The sequence below is a fragment of the Manis javanica genome, unplaced genomic scaffold, assembly GCF_040802235.1.
Source record: "Manis javanica isolate MJ-LG unplaced genomic scaffold, MJ_LKY HiC_scaffold_25, whole genome shotgun sequence".
In the NCBI taxonomy this organism is placed as follows: Eukaryota; Metazoa; Chordata; class Mammalia; order Pholidota; family Manidae; genus Manis; species Manis javanica.
This window is the reverse complement of record NW_027332171.1, coordinates 106,307-123,685: the sequence shown is the minus strand read 5'-3', so window position 1 is coordinate 123,685 and position 17,379 is coordinate 106,307. Positions and strand designations below refer to the sequence as shown.

The 17,379-nt window shown below is 50.0% G+C and overlaps 1 protein-coding gene across 3 annotated transcripts; it reads left to right on the top strand.

Moving 5' to 3' along the window:
* The first annotated feature begins 3,361 nt into the window (after positions 1-3,361).
* On the top strand, positions 3,362-17,321 carry TMEM109 (transmembrane protein 109). 3 transcript variants are annotated; one of them, XM_073228338.1, is made up of 4 exons: positions 3,362-3,819; positions 14,037-14,281; positions 15,176-15,278; positions 15,734-17,321. In XM_073228338.1, the coding sequence occupies exons 1-4, from the start codon at positions 3,567-3,569 to the stop codon at positions 16,123-16,125; spliced, it is 993 nt and encodes a 330-aa protein (XP_073084439.1). In that variant the 5' UTR covers positions 3,362-3,566; the 3' UTR covers positions 16,126-17,321. The 3 variants fall into 3 exon arrangements, with proteins under 3 accessions (XP_073084439.1, XP_017533908.1, XP_017533907.1); XM_017678419.3 differs by lacking the exon at positions 3,362-3,819 and adding an exon at positions 3,933-4,105; XM_017678418.3 differs by lacking the exon at positions 3,362-3,819 and adding an exon at positions 4,112-4,298.
* The last annotated feature ends 58 nt before the right edge of the window (positions 17,322-17,379 follow it).

Sequence of the window (17,379 nt, the reverse complement as noted above, 5' to 3'; positions counted from 1 at the left end):
TGCGGAGGCGGTCCGAAACTACATTTCCCACAATGCAGTGGGAATTTAAAGCCGCTGCATTTCGGCAACACGTCTTTTGAGACCGCCACTGCGCTGGCCGGTGGCACCGCGGTCTTGCAAACTTTGGTCCGCACGAGCATTTCCTAATGAACTTGTTCAAAACCATATTCCTAAGCTCTGACTTAGAAAGTCTGCATTTTCAGAGCATGTCCCATGTGATTCTGAAGCAAGTGTTTCTCAGACTATCCTTTGAGAGACACTGCTAGGTGACCCGCAGAAGAAAGCGCAGATACAGATGGGTTGAGAAATCAACACTGCCTCTACTACCAGTTTGCTCTATGTTCTTAGGCAAGTTATCAGCTTCTCTGCCCCTTTCCTACATGAGTTGTAGGTCCCCTCCAGCTCAGATCGTGTAGGGTTCTTTGTGGGTATCTGTAAGATAGCTCTTGGGAATCAGGTCCAGAACATGTGTGGTCTATCAGGCATCCAGACACAGCAGGGGACAGACAGGTGTGGTCTGTGTGTCTGTGATCACACAGACAGGTGTGAATGACCTGGACTTTGACATGTGGGCAATATTCAGATACAAGAGAACGCATACAAGAGAACGCAAAAGCCAGATCCTAAGGGATAGAAAGGATTCAAGGTAAGAGGAAGAATGGCATAAGCAAAGACTTGCAGAGAAGCATTAAAACTTGCAGGTATGATATGGCACAGTGGCCAAGAGCACGGACTCTGAAATCAGATTGTGTGTGTTCTCATCCCAGCTCCAGTTAGTAAACTGGATGAATGTCTCTGCCTGAATTCCCTCATCTGTAAAACCAGGAGTGACGAAAACAAGGGTTGAACAAACTCATAGGGTAGTTTTGAGAAGTTAATATTTAAAAAGTGCTTTGAACTAAGCCTGGCACATAGTAAGTACAAGATAAATATTCATGCTTGTCATCATTATCCCTAAAGCCAAGCAAGGTTGTCCAAACTACTATTATCTCTCCCCTGCACCAATAAAATAACATTCTAATTGATCTTGCTTCCAACCTGACCTCCCTCGAATCCACTTTCCACAGAACAGCCAGTGATCTACTTTCAGTGAAAATCTATGCCCACTACTCTCGTCTTTTCATTCATTCAACAAATATTGATTGGATGACTACTAGGTGTCAGGCTCCATTCTGATAACTGGAGATACAAATGGTGAACAAGGAAAGACAAGGTTTCTGCTCTCTTGGAGCTTACATTCTATTGGAGGTGGAGAGGAGGAGTACATAGACAATCAACATAGGAAGAAAATTCCAGAAAGTGGTGAGTGCTAAGAATAAAATCAGAGTAAGGTGGGTAGGAGGTGGTGTGGATTGGAGAAACAGGCTTCTTCAGGCAGGGAATTCAGGGAGGGCATCTCTGAGGAGGTGACATTTTTGCTGAGACATGAATGAGGACAGCGGTTCTGGCAGAGGAAACTTGTCACCAAGTCCCTCATCATCTAGCCCATGCAGACCTCCACAGTTTCACCGCATCTTCCCACCACCACCACCCTGGCTTTTCAAGTCCTCAAACTTACCCCCACTGGCTCGTACCAGTACTTTTCCCTGGAACACTTCCCTCAACTCCCTCCCTTCCCTTCCTCTCCCATTCTCTCCAAACTAAACTTCAAACTCACCTCAAATGGTGCTTCCTCTGGAGCCTTTTTCTTGACCTCTCACTGATGTTTAATCCCCACCACACCCTGTGATTCTCCTGAGCCACTTGGGATGACTCAAATCATTCAGTTTACCAAGTATCTGTCTGATGTCTGGGTTCTCTGCTAGACTATAAACTCCCTGATGACAGCTACCATAGTTGTTCTGATCACTGTTGTTTCTGAGACTAGCAGTGCCTGACACATGGCAAGAACTTCACAACTATTGTTGGTTAAATGCCAAGCTGCCTGACAGGCCATGCATCTTAAGTATTTGTATGTGGTAGGAAATACAATGGATCTGTTTAGGTGGGGCCTTGAACCGGAGGTGGTTAGACTTGATTGGGCGACACGTACTGATTGTGTTGCAGAGGGGCAGACTTGAGGGAGAGAGACCCAGTCATTTATCTGTTGGCCAAATCTTTACTGAGTACCCACTGCGTGCCAGTCAGGCACTGTACTACTAGGGCATTGGGGTTACCACTGTGTGAGCAAAACTAGAGAGAAACTTGTCACCAAGTCCCGCATGGAGAGCTTATGGCTGTGACAAAAGAATGGAAGAAAAAGGGAGGCCTTTCAAGAATTTGAGTTTCAAAAGCTAGACTCTAAGGGATAGAAAGGATTCAGGGTAATAATTGATTTCAGAGTAAATATAGGCAAGAACTTGATCTCAGATTCCTTCCCACCTCTCCCAATCTCAACCTCCCCACAGAGGAGATAGATTCCCTAGCTGAGAAGGGAGAGAGAGGGAGAAAGGGATGGTCGGTGGGTCCCTGAGAAAGGAACTCTCTACACCTTGCTCTCACAGGCCAAGGCTGCTGCTGCTTAGGACGCAAGGGGACACATTAGCCAATAACCCAGAAGCAGCTCCATTTCCTAGGTAGATTTGGTGGCAAACTGTGTGGACAAATGACAGAGGATTAGGCAGGTGATGTAGCTCAAACAACTGATACTGAGGATTAGAGGAATTCTCCCCTCCACTCCTCACACCCCTCCTTTGGCCCTATGTTAATTTTCCAAAATGTATTTACAACCCGTAAATCAAGGGTGGGGAGAACCCTGAACTGCAGGAGACTGCTTCCACCACTCAGATGGTAGAGAGAGTTGAAATGAAATTAACTTGTCATAGGAAAAAAAATGTTACGTTTCTTGCATAGGAAAGTCTGTCACTTGAGATTGGTAGTGCTACAAATCAGAAACGACCTCACAAGCAAATGTAAAGCTGCAGCTGTTAAAAAGCCTGGAAAGTGATGGCCAGGATGTTCCCAGAGCCTATTCTGAAAGAGACCTTTAGCTGAGGAAGGAAGTGATGAGGCTCAAGAGGACGATGAATGCGTTTGAGAAACATCTGAAGGAAAGAAACAACTGGATGAGGTGACACGGTTGCTACTCCAAAGTGTAGTCTGGGAAGAAGGCAGAATGAGAAGCCTGATTCAGGGAGGAGTGTAAAAGAGTTCCGTTTTAGAGAGTGTTGAGTTTCAGGAACTGTTTTAACATCAAAGTAGAGCTTTCCTATGGCAGCCAGTGTGAAAAAAGCACTCGGACAGCAACTTGGATTAAGTCTTTTTTTTTGTTTTTTTAATTAACTCAAGCTGTTGCAGTGAATCTCCACACCTACCGTGGAGTGAAGCGGTATTTTTAGGACCTCATAGCAATTTGTAGTAAAGTTGAAACAACTGAGGCGCAGGGGGCTGAAGTGACATGTCTAGAACCACAAAGCAGGCAAGGGCTCACCTCATTCCAAACCCCTGACCCGTTCCCCTCAGAATGCAGCCTTTTTTGTAGAAACGGGGTCAGGAAGTTAGTTGGCTCCTTTCCTTCCCTGAAATTGAGTGAACATTTGGAAGCCATCTACAGAGTTCCGGCATGGAACTGCTCTCAGAGGGAGCGGATGCGTTTTCCGGCGCTGTGTGCCTCTAAGTGCTCCTGTAACACCTCTTCCCTTTGTGCCTTTTTAGCGCGGAAATTTCTCAGAAGACCAAGTGCTCCAGGGCGCGTCTTGGGTAGAAGAACTACATTTCCCACCGTGCCCACGAGGCACTCCGTAGCTCGAGAACTACACCGCCCAAAACGCGAAGGCTTGAAGAAGCGGATAGGCTTTGACCCCTTATTCAAAGATTCAGTGTATCCACTCTACAGCCCAGGTACAGTGTCACTTCTTTCCCCTTTCCTGACAGACTTCCGTTCCCAGCTCGAACTTCCGACCCCAATCTCTCGCGGCGGGATTGCTTGGGAATAAACAGGAGCGAGGGGTAGGGCGCATGCGCTCACGGCTCCGGGCTCGGGCCTGGAGGCCGGCTGGTCCCTCCGCCCCGCGCCACCCGCCTTGCGCGTGCGCAGACAATAAACCAACGCCCCGGAGTTGAGGCGCGGGTTTGGAGGCGCGTTTTAGCGAAGTTGCACGTGAAGGGCAGCGGTATCTGGAGCCCGGTGAGTGTGAGCGGAGACCGACGCCCGGGAGCAGCAAGCGAGAAGGGGAGGTGGCAGCCATTGCAGGCGGGGCCAGAGCGGAGCCGACAGGCTCGGCGAGCAAGAGTGGGGAGGGGTCCGACGTCGTGCGGTGGAGAAAACAAACGGGGGACCCGCATCTTCGTTGCTATGCAACAGGGGGCGTCGTTACTAGGTAACAGCAGAGGCTTGCGTTTCCGGGGAGAGGAGGGTTTGGAGAGCTGCAGCGAGGTCCAGCTGAGGAGGGGCAGCTGCCAGTCTGGCCAAGACGCTAGCGCTGAGCCCCTCGTCCCCGACCCCCACCACACAGCTCAGCCTCCCGCGGCCTCGCTTGGAGCCTGTTTGGATAACCCCTAACCCATGGGCCGCGCCGCATCCCTTGCCAGCGACGCCACCCAGCAGGGCTTGGCAAGGGGAAGCGCTGTTCGAAATAGCACATGCCACTGACACCCGGTCTCGGGGAGGCTGGGCCCTGGGGAGGGCGCGGCGTGGCTGGGTAAGCTGCCCCTTTGCCCGTCGCCCTGCCCCCAAACAGTTGCTGGGCAGCAGCTGTCAGGGGTTTAGCGGGGGCAGCCCCCACCTGCCCGGACGCTGACTTCATTCTCGGCGGCAGCTTCGTGCCGCCTAGGCGCTTCCTTTCAACGCAGCTGTGCTTCTCGGGTGGCCGCTGCATATTTGGATCAGCTTTAAAATAAGCCCCCTCTCCCTGCCTCTCCATGGCTCTCCATTGCTACCCTCACGGCTTCCTGGCACGCTTCTAGTATTCGTTTAATAAGCACTTATTAGTCATCGTTCTGTGCTAGGCGCTGGGCATTCCAAGAAAAGTTAGTTGTCAAGTCTGACCAGAAGGCGCTCACAGTCAAATGGGGGAGGTAGGCAAATAAACCGCTAAATTATGTTACAGTGTAATGAATGGTGTATTGGCAGTTTATGTAACTGCAACATTTCTATAGGTGGTTACGTTTACAAGGTTCTTGAAAAAACATGTTAACTCCTTGCAATAACTCTTAACCCCTCTCAGCCCGCATTTACATTTTACTGGGAGACTGATACGGGACAAGTTAAGTAATAGACATAAAGTAGTGGCTTCTAGTTTGTGACAGAATTGAGTCTATTGTACTCTGCTACACTTTGAGGGCTTTGCTTAGAGTAGACTTTTCCTGGCGTTGCTGCTCGTTTGTGGCAGGCTATCTTTATGCTGAAGAGATCTAAAAACAAAATTCTTGAAAAGTAAAGAAGTCGGTCCTGGGTAGGACAGATGCCCTTGCTTGATCAGACTCCCCAGGCGGTTCTGATGGGTGGCTAGAGTTGCGAACCGCGCGATGGGTGGCTAGAGTTGCGAACCGCGCGGCTCTGTTGGAGCTGACCCAAACAATGATGGGAAAATAAGGGCCAGCAGAGGGCACTAGGTCGGCTGCCCCTCCTGCTATGTAGTGATTCATAGTGTAAAAGGAAACTAACTGGAGGAAAGAGGCTTGGGTGGAAGGTGGGGGTGGACTGCTCCACCCTGCCCTCTGAGCAAACCGTAGCTAAACAGTGCCTTCTCACTACCACAGTTTAGAAAAGCAGTTTCCCCAGCTCTGCCGGGTTCTCCCAGCCCTGCCTGAGGCGTATTGCATCTACCTGAACACAAGTGGCAGGTCTAGTCCCCGTATTTTGCTGTCCTTGTATGAAACCATGACCTGTAAGCCCAGCGGTAGGTCACCTCCTGGTATGTGGTCCCCTTGGGGGAGTCTGGATGCCCTCTCACTTTGAGCTTGTTGATATTTGGCAGAACTTTAAGTGCCATGAGGCTAGGGAGCTTGTCTTCTGTAGTTGACAGCTCGGGAGTGTAGACTGGCAAAAGGGCAAGATTTAAGTCCTGGGTTCTGAAGTCAGTCCCAGTTTGGCTGGGTGAACTTGAACAAGTCACTTGGCCTCTCTAATCCAGTTTTATGGACGTTATGTTTTATGAGTAAGTTGAGTAGTTGTATGAGCAAAATGTGGAGAGCAGCAATACCTTATAAGACTGTTGTAAGAGTTAAATGAGATAGTGAAATACCAAGCACTTCGTAAATGAAAAATGTACACACACACACACTTTGTGTTGAGTGCCTCCTATTTATCTGAGGCTGGGCATTGCAGGAGGTGAAGATGTTTAAGACATACTTCCTCTCAGAGCTCTATACTGCTTTGGCTCTTGACTACTGTAGGGAAAATGGAAATTCCCATAATCAGGATGCTCACCTGACCCTGATCGATTTGCCCACTGCATGAGTGCAATGCTATCACCTGCTTACGTAATAACTGGCCTACCTTGGGGGCGCGTGCTTACCCACATGTTGGCAATGAGCCATTTTTTGTCTGTGTTGCTGTATGAAGACCTCCTCCCAGTGCTCTTTGCGGATTGTAGATTATAGACTTGCATGCAGATTCAGGGGATGTAATCTAAGCTATTGATCAGCAATCACAAGAATAAAGCTGGGTATGAACACTTTCCCAATGCTCTCCTGTCATTTTTCAGCTTTGCCGAATCCAGAGTAAACTTGCCAGGAGCTGAAATCTGGTGCTACAGCTACCGTGACTTCTCTTTATTAAAAGTATTTAATTGGACTGAAGTGAGGAGGCATAATGGCAGTGGTCCAATTCTTACTGCCTGGGATTAATCTGGAAGAAATGAGAAGAAGTCTTGTTAAAGAACAGTGAAGAAATGCACCAGCCAGTAATCTGTGCTCTTATCTGCAAAGGGCATGCTCCAGAATCCTGTTAGGTGTCCAGTGCACATTAGGGGTCAGCTGGCAGGGCAGTGCTGACCTCACCATTGAGGGTTTATTCCAAGGTCTCTCAGCTCCCCCTGACTGAGGCAGATGGCCACTTGAAAGCAAAGGGCAGCACATAATGCAGAGGCTGCCGTGGGGGGAGCAGCTCCTGTCACTGTGACCTTCTAGAACAGACATCTGATCCTTCCTGATGGAAATCGTTGGATATAGGATCAACCCAAGATAGCAACCCTGCTCTTTTCAGTCCCCATTGTGGTTATGACCCAGATAGCTCAGGAACTAACCTGTGCTTTCCTCATCTCTGAACACTGGCAGGCAGGAACCATCTGCTTCTTGATTTGTGCCAAAAAAGAGTAGGAGAGTAGAAGGCTTCCCAGCTGGAGGCTGTTCCACATGAAGTGTGTATTTTGCAGCCCTGCCTGATTCCATAGGCCTGAAGAGGGACTTAAAGCAGCTGTTTCTGGGCCAGAGAGTGTCCTAAATGTGCTATTTTTCTGATCCTTTCTTGGATGGACCCTCCTCTTTCCCCCTGAGAAAGAATGGGAGCATCTCTCTTCCATCTTGTTGGCTTCTGTTTCTGGCCAGCTCCTGAGTGACCTGGTGTAGCACTGGAGGGTTTCAGCTCTGGGCAAGTTCACTCTGGATTCGGTGAGACTGAATAACGACAATGGAACGTTAGGGCTAAAAGGTCTTATACCAGGCTTTATTCTCACGGCGGCAAGTCGAGCACTAGAAACACATCCACATCTGGCAAGTCTGCAATCCACCTCTGCTGCAGAGAGCACTGGGCAGAGGTCTTTACAGACCAGCGCAGACAATAATGGCTCGTTGCTAACACATGTGCAAGCAATGTGCCTGCACAGTGGGCCAATATTACATCATTGCACATGTGCAGTGAGCAAGTAGATTAAGGTCAGGTGAGCATACTGTCCATGGGAACTTCCATTTTCCCTGACTCCACCCCTCCAGGATTCTCGCCTCACAGTCTACGCACCCTCAGTCTTCTGTAGTGGTCCCTATGTGAGAAGGCTGGAACATTTTAACCAGATGCCACAAAGCAATAGAGGCATCCTCAAGCCTGAGGAGATTGATTGCCCCCAAATGGTCATTCCAGCTGTGTTCAAACCAGTTTCACTCAGATGAGTTCATGACTCACACTTTCCGTGGGATACCAGTAGCAGATCGGGTAGGGAACTCCAAGCATGCCCAGCAAGCAGCAGTTTTGCTATGGTGTGTGCCCAATATACAAAGACATTAGAGGAGATTAACCTTAAGAGCAATAAGACACACGTTTTAATGACACTAACAATGACACTAGGCAAATCTTGTCCATCAGGTAGGATGGATGCAAGAGAGTTGTCCTGTGATGGAACTGTGGCAGGAAGGGGGGATCCCATCCAGGTTTAGTACACCATACCTTTAGCCCTCTCCCTGTAGGGGTTACCAAGGGATCTGTGTGTAGTGCTCCTGGAGGTGCACGCACTGGCCATGAAGATAAAACTCCCCAGTAAGATGCTCTTACCTTCTGGCTGTTTAGGGTACACTGTCATGATCTGTGGGGTCCACTCTGCTGTTACTCCACGAATACACAAGAGGCCAGCTTCCAGGCTTTATCCCCAAGGTGTCAGGAAGCCAGCCATCACTGGTCCATGTGTTGAAATGTCCAAGACCACATCCACTGAACAGAGTCTCTGGGGCTTATTGTGATTGTTGCTGGCAGCAAGATATTATTCTGGAGCCAACCTCAGCTTTAATGATTCCTTCTTGGTTTGTCCTTGTGGTTGTATAGGGAAGGCAGCAATGTGTGTTAGCATGTCTGCAGGGCTCAATGCCCCCTTCTGGGGCTTCTCATTTAAACACCATAGCACTGTCCATAAGTGGACTGACTGTCCCTGTAGACTATTAGTATCTGATTTTAGGCTGGATTTCAACAAACCATTGTACCTCTCTATCATGTCTGCCCTGGTGGGATATATGGTACATGAAACTTCCACTTTATCCCTAATTGTTGCACCCATTCTTGTAGTGCATGTCCAGTAAAATGGGTACCTTGATCACTCTCAATTACCTGCAGTTAGCCATAGGCTACGAAGATATGCCCTAGGCCTCTTTTGGTCATTTAGGTCTGTGCAACATGGAGGAAAAGCAACCAGAAGTCCAGTAGCTGTGTCCACACAAGTCATGACATATCGATACCCCTTTGATATGAGAAGAGGCCCAATACTGTCTCTCTGCCACCTGACAAGGGGTATTGGCCCCTGAGCTATTGTCCCAGGTTGCTGTGGGACTTGGTGTAAGTCCCTTTTAGGGCACATAATGGACTTTTGCTGGGCTCTACTGACTTCTTCAAAGGTTGAAGGCAGGCCCTACCGATGGGCTACAGCCCACATTGTCTTCTATTGTTTATCTGTTAAGGTGTACCACACCTCTGCTCCTTTCCAGAGTTGTGACCAGAATCCAATAGGTTGGCAAGTTCATTCAAGCCATTTCAAGAGACCCTAGGTATAACTGTCTTCAGTCACATGGACATCCAGCTCACAGGGCCTTGATGGGTCTGTCACACTCAAGGCCTGCACAGCCTTGACTGCCCATTTTGCAGCAGCAAAAGCAGATGCACGTGTTTCATCCCAGTCCCACCTGACACCCTTTCATACCAAATAGTATAAGGGCTTCAGAATTTGTGCCAAGTGTTGAATAAACATTCTCCAGTAGCCTAAAAGACCCCAAACTCCTGCAGTAGTGCCACCGTTTCAGGGTTAAGAAAGACCTGGACTTTATCTTTGACTGCTTGTGGGATAGCTTTGGTCTTACCCAACCAGACAACCCCCAAGTATTGGACTGACAAACCAGGTCTCTGAACTTTGGTGCTGTTTGCGGCCCATCCTTTCTTCTGTAGATGTTGCAGTAGTCTGGGTCTGCTCCTTCTAGGTCTGTAAGAGAATCAGAAGTAAGCATGACATCATGAATATAATGTTACAGCCACACCATTGGCAGTTTCTCCCATGCTGCCAAGTCCTGGGCTACAAGCCCATGACAGATGGTGGGGCTGTGGAGGTATTCCTGTGGAAGGACAGTGAAAGTCCATTGCCATCCTCCCCACATGAAGACAAATTTTTCCTGACTTTCCTGTTCTATGTCAATGGAAAAGAAGGCATTAGCAAGATCCATAACATAATGATACATCCCTAGTTCATGAGTGAGGGTGTCCACGAGGGCTGCAATAGAGGGGATGGCAGCATGCAGAGGGGTATGACTATTCACTTCTCTATAATCCATGGTCATATGCCAGGAGCCATCCAACTTTTTTACTGGCTGCACTAGGGAATTAAAAGGGCTATGGGTGGGCTTTATAATACCCACCCTCTCCAGTTTCTGGAGGGTTTCACCAATTTCTTTATGCACCACCACCCCAGGCAATTTGTATTGCTTAGTATTAGTCACCCGCCGAGGCACAGGCCAAGATGTGCGCAGGTGCCTAGCATGTCCCCTTAGCACTGCCTGCACCACACAGATCCTGAGTCTGCTCTCGCCTGCAGTGGTCTGCAACCACAGGCCCTACAGGATACCTACCCCCAAAATATATTCGGGGATGGGAGAGATATACACAGTATACTTCCTTGGGGATTGATGCAATGGGATTCGGGCTTATTTGACTCTGACAGCCTTACCCCCTATCCATCTGTAACAGCGGGGGTCCTGGGAAACCCCTGAGGGTTGCCATAAATCAGTGAGCATTTAGCTCCTGTGTCTACCAGAGCCAGGACACATACATTCACTGGGGACCAATGAATAGGTATTTCAGCATGTGGCCTCTGGTCTCCACCTGGACCCTCCCCTCAGTCAAACGGTATCACCCAGTCAGCTTCCTGTGAAGGTCTAGGCAAGGCTGGTTCCCCTCTCAAGCAGGAAGTCTTGTAGGTGCGCAGGCCAGACGCATGGCTTTGTCTCTGGCTTCCATTTCTTGGTCCTACTGCACTGGCTTCAGGTGTTGCCACAGCTCCAGTAAGATTTTATTTGACTTGCCATCCAATTTCTCTTTGTTTGCTCCTGCCTTTATCAAATCAACCTACATCTGAGTCCTTATGACCTTCATGGGGCCCTTTAAGCCCTTCTTCTCAGTAGCAAACTGCCCTCTTTTCCATGCCTGCATTGCTTCAGAATCCCCCACAGCATGGGTAACTGCATTTACTGGCTGCCCTAAGTGAGGGGCAAGAATGTCTACATTCTAAGATACAGCACTGTATCCCTCATCGCAGCAGTTAACAGCTCCTCATCAGGGCCATAATTTCCTAGGTTATAAATAGCATTTTTCATGCCCAACTCCTGTAACACCTGTTAGAGCTCGGCATACATCTGCCATCCAGCTGGGGAAAATGGTAAGTCACCCTGATTGGGGCATTCAGTGCAAAGGGTGGCCATAAGCCATTCGAGAAGTGAATGGTTCCCTGGGGTCTGGTGTGCATTCTGTAGTCACTGCTGCAAGGCAGGATGCGTTGTCAGGGAAGCCAGCTTTCCCATCTCTGATCCAGACAGGAGGATACTATCCACCCATACATCCCAGAGGCACAAGAGCCAGGCTGATGTGGACTCCAAGGGTTTCTGCTGAAACTGGGAGCCCAGATCTACTGGCTCCATTTGTGTATAGGGGTAGAACTTGGAGTGCTCCACAACCTGGGTTGGGGGGGCGTGCTGCACCTCTCCTGGGGGAAACGGCAGTGGCTGTGTCTTTATTTTCTTGGCTGCAACAGAATGGAATTTCAATAGAGGAGGGGTTGGTGCCTACAGCACAACACCCACCTCCTCATCCTCTTGCAACATATCCTCCACCCCTTCCAGGGCTGATGGCAGCCCTCTTGCTGCTCTGCGGAGTACCACCATCTCAGTCACTGGTGTATTTTTTGCCTCCTCCAGTGCCTTGCGTCTCATGTTCTCTGGCTGCCTCTTCTCATGCTTCTCACAGGAGCACCTCCTTCTCATTTACAGCATTGTTTAATACTATGAGAAATAGGCAACCCATGGCTCCTGCCACCATGTGGGCACTCAGTTTCTCTAAGGATTTCCCAATCTTGTGAAGGGCCTCCACCACTGCCTCAGGTGTCCCCTCCACCTCCCCCAGGCCTGGGTAGGGTAGGAAAGCCACCTCAGACCACATGCCCATTGGGGGACACCCAAATATCTCCTCCCCCACAGGGGTATCCTGCAGTATTTCCCAGTCCATAGGGGCAGCCCGCTGAAGTACCCTTCCCATGAAGGCAGCTTATTCCATTTTTTTTCAGTCTACAGCAAATCCTGCTCACCGCACCAAATGTAGCGCCAGAGGGTTTCAGCCCCAGACAAGTTCACTGTGGATTCAGTGAGACCAAATAACAACAAGGGACCGTTGTGGGTAAAGGTCTTATACCAAGTTTTATTCTCATGTTGGTAGATGGAGTGCTAGAATCATGTCTACATCTGGAAAGTCTGCAGTCCACCTCCGTGCAATGTTGGCCAGAGGTCTTTATATAGCAACACGGACAATCATGGCTCATTGCCAACATGTGTGCAAGCATGTGCCTGCACAGTAGGCCAGTTTACACCATTGTATGTTTGCAGTGGGCAAATAGATTAATGTCAGGTGAAGGTCCTGGCTGTGGGAATTTCCATTTTCCCTACACCTGGTAACTGCAACACTTCAGACACCTGGCTGCCCCTACCTCAGGATCGTGGCTTAGCCTCTGATCATTGGGTGTGAATCAGGGCAGCTCTCTGGAGCTGCAGATTCATTTCTGAGCTTGGAAGAGAACAGGGGATTTGCTGGTGCTGTTTGACATTTCTCAAGCATGGTGACAAATAGAAGTTGTACTTGCAGACAGTTTTCTTGGTCGATCCTCACCTGCTTCAATAAATTGAAATTTGTTAGATCTTAGCTTGCCTATAGCATCATGTTATAGACCAGATCAGAGCATAGAGCACAAAGTGGTTAATTGTCACCAGCAATTCATGGAGATGATTGGTAGATGTCAAGCTTACTTTGCTCATGAATAATCTATTGTATGACCTCTAAATCACCTCTGAGTCTTATGTGGGCAATGATACTACTGGATGGTATGACGAGGGATCTGAAATTAGATGCACCTAGATTCTAATCCTGGCTTCCCCACTTTCAAATTTATTTCTTTATTTTTTTTTCTTGCCTTGGTTTCTTCATCAGCAAAATGGAGATAACAATGCTTGCCTGATGGGTTGTTGTGAGGATTAAATGAAAGGTGACACATGGCTAGGCTTTTATTGATAAATATCTTGCCTTAAAGGTTGTGCTTTAACCCTTTGTCTGCACTGGGGGCTTGGGAGGTGAGGCCATTCTGTGCCAGTGGGTCTCAGCTTTTCACAGTGGCATCGCTTGGGAGCTCCTGCAGGTCTAAGCCTAAGCCACACCCAGTGACATCAGGACCTCGGGGCTCAGGATAGAGGCATCAGTGCCTTGTGAAGCCCCAGGTGATTCCAGTGAGCAGCCACAGTTGGGACCCACTGGATTACCTTCACTCCCAGTGAATGTGTGATTTGGAAGGAGAAGCTAGGGTTCAAATACTGGCCCTTCTGTTTAGCCAGGTGACCTCGGGTAAATGCTTAACTCTTAAGTCTCAGTTTCCTCTCATCATTCCAATAGGGGCAAGGAGGATAATCCTGCTTCACATCACAGCCCTGCCAAGCCAGTGGCATATGTGCAGATTTTTCTTGTTTGAGCACATAACTGAGCACTTTTCTTTACATTATTATACAGTGGTAATCCTATTGTGTGCTATTTTTAAGTTGTTTGCTTTGTCAGCTTTATCTTAAGTAGATAACCTCCTAGGGAACAAAGCCTTATAGTCTTAAAATGTTTTTATGCCCATAGCACCTAAGACATGGAAACAGGCCTTCAGACTTTTAGAACTGGAATAAGCCTTAATGAGATCTTCCCATCCACCCTGAGGCACTGAATAATACTTGCCAGTTAGTTAATATGCAGGTGGTAAAGAATGTGAAAGAGGAACCTGTGAGTCAGATGGTTGTGCCCAGATTAAGCGGAAAGCCCTGTGCCTTTCTCAGGGGAGTGTCGGGGCAGGTCAGAACTGGGACAGGCGGCCGCTGGGCCAGTCTGGCTCTCTGCTCACCCTGTGCTTCCCCCCTCGCAGACCCAGCCATGGCAGGCTTCGGAAGCAGCTCGCCACGGGGCAGGCATTTGTTCAAAGTTGTCCTGATGGTCCTAGTGGCCCTCGTCCTCCTCCAGTCAGCATCATCGCAGCCCCATCGGGATTTCACGCCACCTGGCCAGCAGAAGAGGGAGGCCCCTGTTGATCTCTTGAGCCAGATGGGCCGGTCTGTGCGCGGAGCACTGGATGCCTGGGTGGGGCCAGAGACCGTGCACCTGGTTTCCGAGGTAAGAAAGGTGTTCCCTGCTGCGACCGCACTCATTCAGGAAACACCAAGAAGAAGACAACATTCACGGCCACCTGTCTTTTCTCCACATCCTCTGTGTCATAGTTCTGGTTGCAAAGAACCCCAAATTCCACAAAATGAAGCCAGGCCAGTACCTGCCTTTTATGTTCCCATGGTTTGCATCCTACCCTGAGGCCTGTAGCTCCACCCCTGTCTTTCCCTTGGTCCTTCCCTTTCTTGCCAAAGGGCCAAGAAATGGGCCATCTTTATAAACCCATCTCACTGGGTGACTGTACTGTCTGACTCTGGTCTAAATCTGACCTGAAGTCAAACTGGCAAAATACCAGACCTGATGTTTTCTTCACCTGTAGAGTTGGGCAGGGCTGTTTCATCTGCCTGTTGGCACCCCAGGCATGATGTCACATACTTCTGATAGGTCGTACTAAGTGGCTGAAGCAATCTTTTATAAAATCTATAAGATAGTAGAGATGATTGACTCTTTTTCATTGAAACATCCTAGCTCTTCACAGATGTTATGTCACACAACTCCTTGATTCCCTGGGGGTCTAGAAGGACCCCAGTTTTACAGGGATTTGATGATCCCCCACCCCACATGCTCACCTACTCCCACCACAAATGTATTCCACCATATCAGTTAAATTAGGGCCCAATGTCTTGGGATGCAGTTCAGGAAGGAGAAATGGCCTGCTTGCCATCCCTGTGCACTGGAAGGCGGCTGCGGGAGGGACCCCTCAGCCAGGCCCAGCTGAGCAAACCTGGCTAAAAAGCAGGGGGCAGACGTCCCTGCCAGGCGTCACCTGGGCCGTGATGGCGAGGCTTGAGCAGAAGGGCATCACTGGTGCTGGACTCATCTTGCACCCCGCTCTCTCCACAGACCTTGTCTCAGGTGATGTGGGCCGTCTCTTCCGCCATCTCTGTGGCTTTCTTCGCTCTGTCCGGCATCTCTGCGCAGCTGCTGAATGCCCTGGCGCTGGACGGTGAGTAGCAGAGAACTGCTTAGGCCTGCTGGAGCTTAGCTGGTCACTGCCTCTTTCTGGGAGTTCATCTTTTCAGGGTCCAGACTTTTCCCCAGCTGCTCAGCATCTTCCGGGTCTCCCCAGAGTCAAGTACAAGAGCAGGCTAATGACCACCACCCCCTACCGGGCATTGGCTTCGTGTCAGGCAAAGCTTTGTGCTAAGCCCAATATCTCACTGTTTCCCACAGCCCAGAGATCTACTCCCATTTTTTAGATGAAACAGGCTTAACCAAGAGAAATAATCTACGCATAGCCCGCAGGAACCAGAGCTGAAATTCAAGCTCGTGTCTCATGACCCTACGGGAAAGGATTTTCCCTTTGCAGTGGGGTTTAACTCCTCCACCGGTTTTGGTTCATGCCCCCCTGACCCCTCACCACTCCAGGTTGGCTGACTCTGTGACTTTCCTTCCTTCCAGGAGATCACCTCACCCAAGGCCTGAAGCTCAGCCCCAGCCAGGTCCAGACCTTCCTGCTGTGGGGAGCCGGGGCCCTGGTCGTCTACTGGCTTCTGTCCCTGCTCCTGGGCTTGGTCTTGGCCTTGTTGGGGCGGATCCTGTGGGGCCTGAAGGTTGTCCTCTTCCTGGCCAGCTTTGTGGCCCTGGTGAGGTCGGTGCCTGACCCCTCCATGCGGGCCTTGCTCCTCCTGGCCTTGCTGACCCTCTATGCCTTGCTGAGCCGGCTCACTGGCACCCGGGCCTCAGGGGCCCAACTGGAGGCCAAGGTACAAGGGCTGGAGCGACAGGTGGAGGAGCTGCGCTGGAGGCAGAGGAGAGTGGCCAAGGCGCCCCGGAGCGTGGAGGAGGAGTGAGGAGGACATGGACCATGCCGCCTTCGTCCTGCCAAAGAGCTGCACTGCGTCGGGGTCGCGCAGCCCTCCTTCTAGCCTCCTGCCCCTTTCTTGCCCCATCTCTGAACCTCCAGAACCATTACCTCTGCTCTAGACCCCCTGGCTAAGAGAGGAAGACTGTTCCCCCTGCTGCTCCCTGGGGGCCCTGTCTTCTCTGGAGGTTCTCTGTCTGGGGTTGGTATTTTAACCCTTTCTCTGCACTCAGCCTGCTGCCTCTAGGGCAGGTCAGGGGGCCTCCTCTCCAGCTTCTGCAGCTGCTCTCAGTGAGTATCGCTCCGTTGGTCCTGGGACTCAGCCAGCTCTCTGCCACTGCCTTGCCTTCCTCCTGAGGTGCTTGCCGTCCTGGCCTGTAGCTCCTCCTTTGCCCGGTCCCTGGCTCCCTTCCTGTTTGTCTCCTTCGAGCCCTGTACTCCAGCCAAACCACAGTCCCTCCAGGAACACTCCTGTCCTCTTCATTGCCCAGCATGAGGAAAAGGCAGGGCATGTGGGACCTGAGGGGAAGGATGGGGGCAACCCCACGTGGGGCTGGGGGCAAGGATGCACATTGAGTCTGTTACAAGTGCCTTAATGCAAGCCAGTGGGGCCTTAGCCCGCTGCTTGCCCGCTGCTGTACTGTATGTAGGAAAGCGCACTGTGGCTACTTGGTCTCAAGAAGAGAATGGTCCCTCTTACAGTCTTGATTCCCCTTCAGCCAAAGCAAAAGATGACTGCTTTGTAGGCTTGTGCCCACAAGTAGGACCCTGCAATGGCCATCAGATCCCCTGTGGGGATTTCAGAGACACCTACAGGGGAGGGAGGACTCACCTCCTTGTCTGAGCAGCTCCAGGTGGCTCTCCATCCCTCTTTCTCCACTCGTGGCCACCGGTGAGTTACTGATCAGTGTCCACGGAGGAACACCCAGCAGACACACCAGAGATGCACGCCACAGCCCCTTCCCCCCACACTGTGCAGAACAGGCTGAGCCTGCTGGCCAAGCCCTCCACTGGGGCCCTCATTCTTCCTTTGAGGCTCTGATGGAGGTGGTTGTCCTCTGCCAGGCCTGGCATATGATGTGAAGAATAAATTAATGCCCAGTTTTGATGTGGAATCCCAGCTGCAGTGATCTATATATTTTTATCAGCGCTTGGTTGGTTTTAAATAAAATGCACGCTATTTTATTATGTTGTTCTGTATAAAATGTATTTATTCAGAGTCTGCATTGCTTTGATTTCTCCC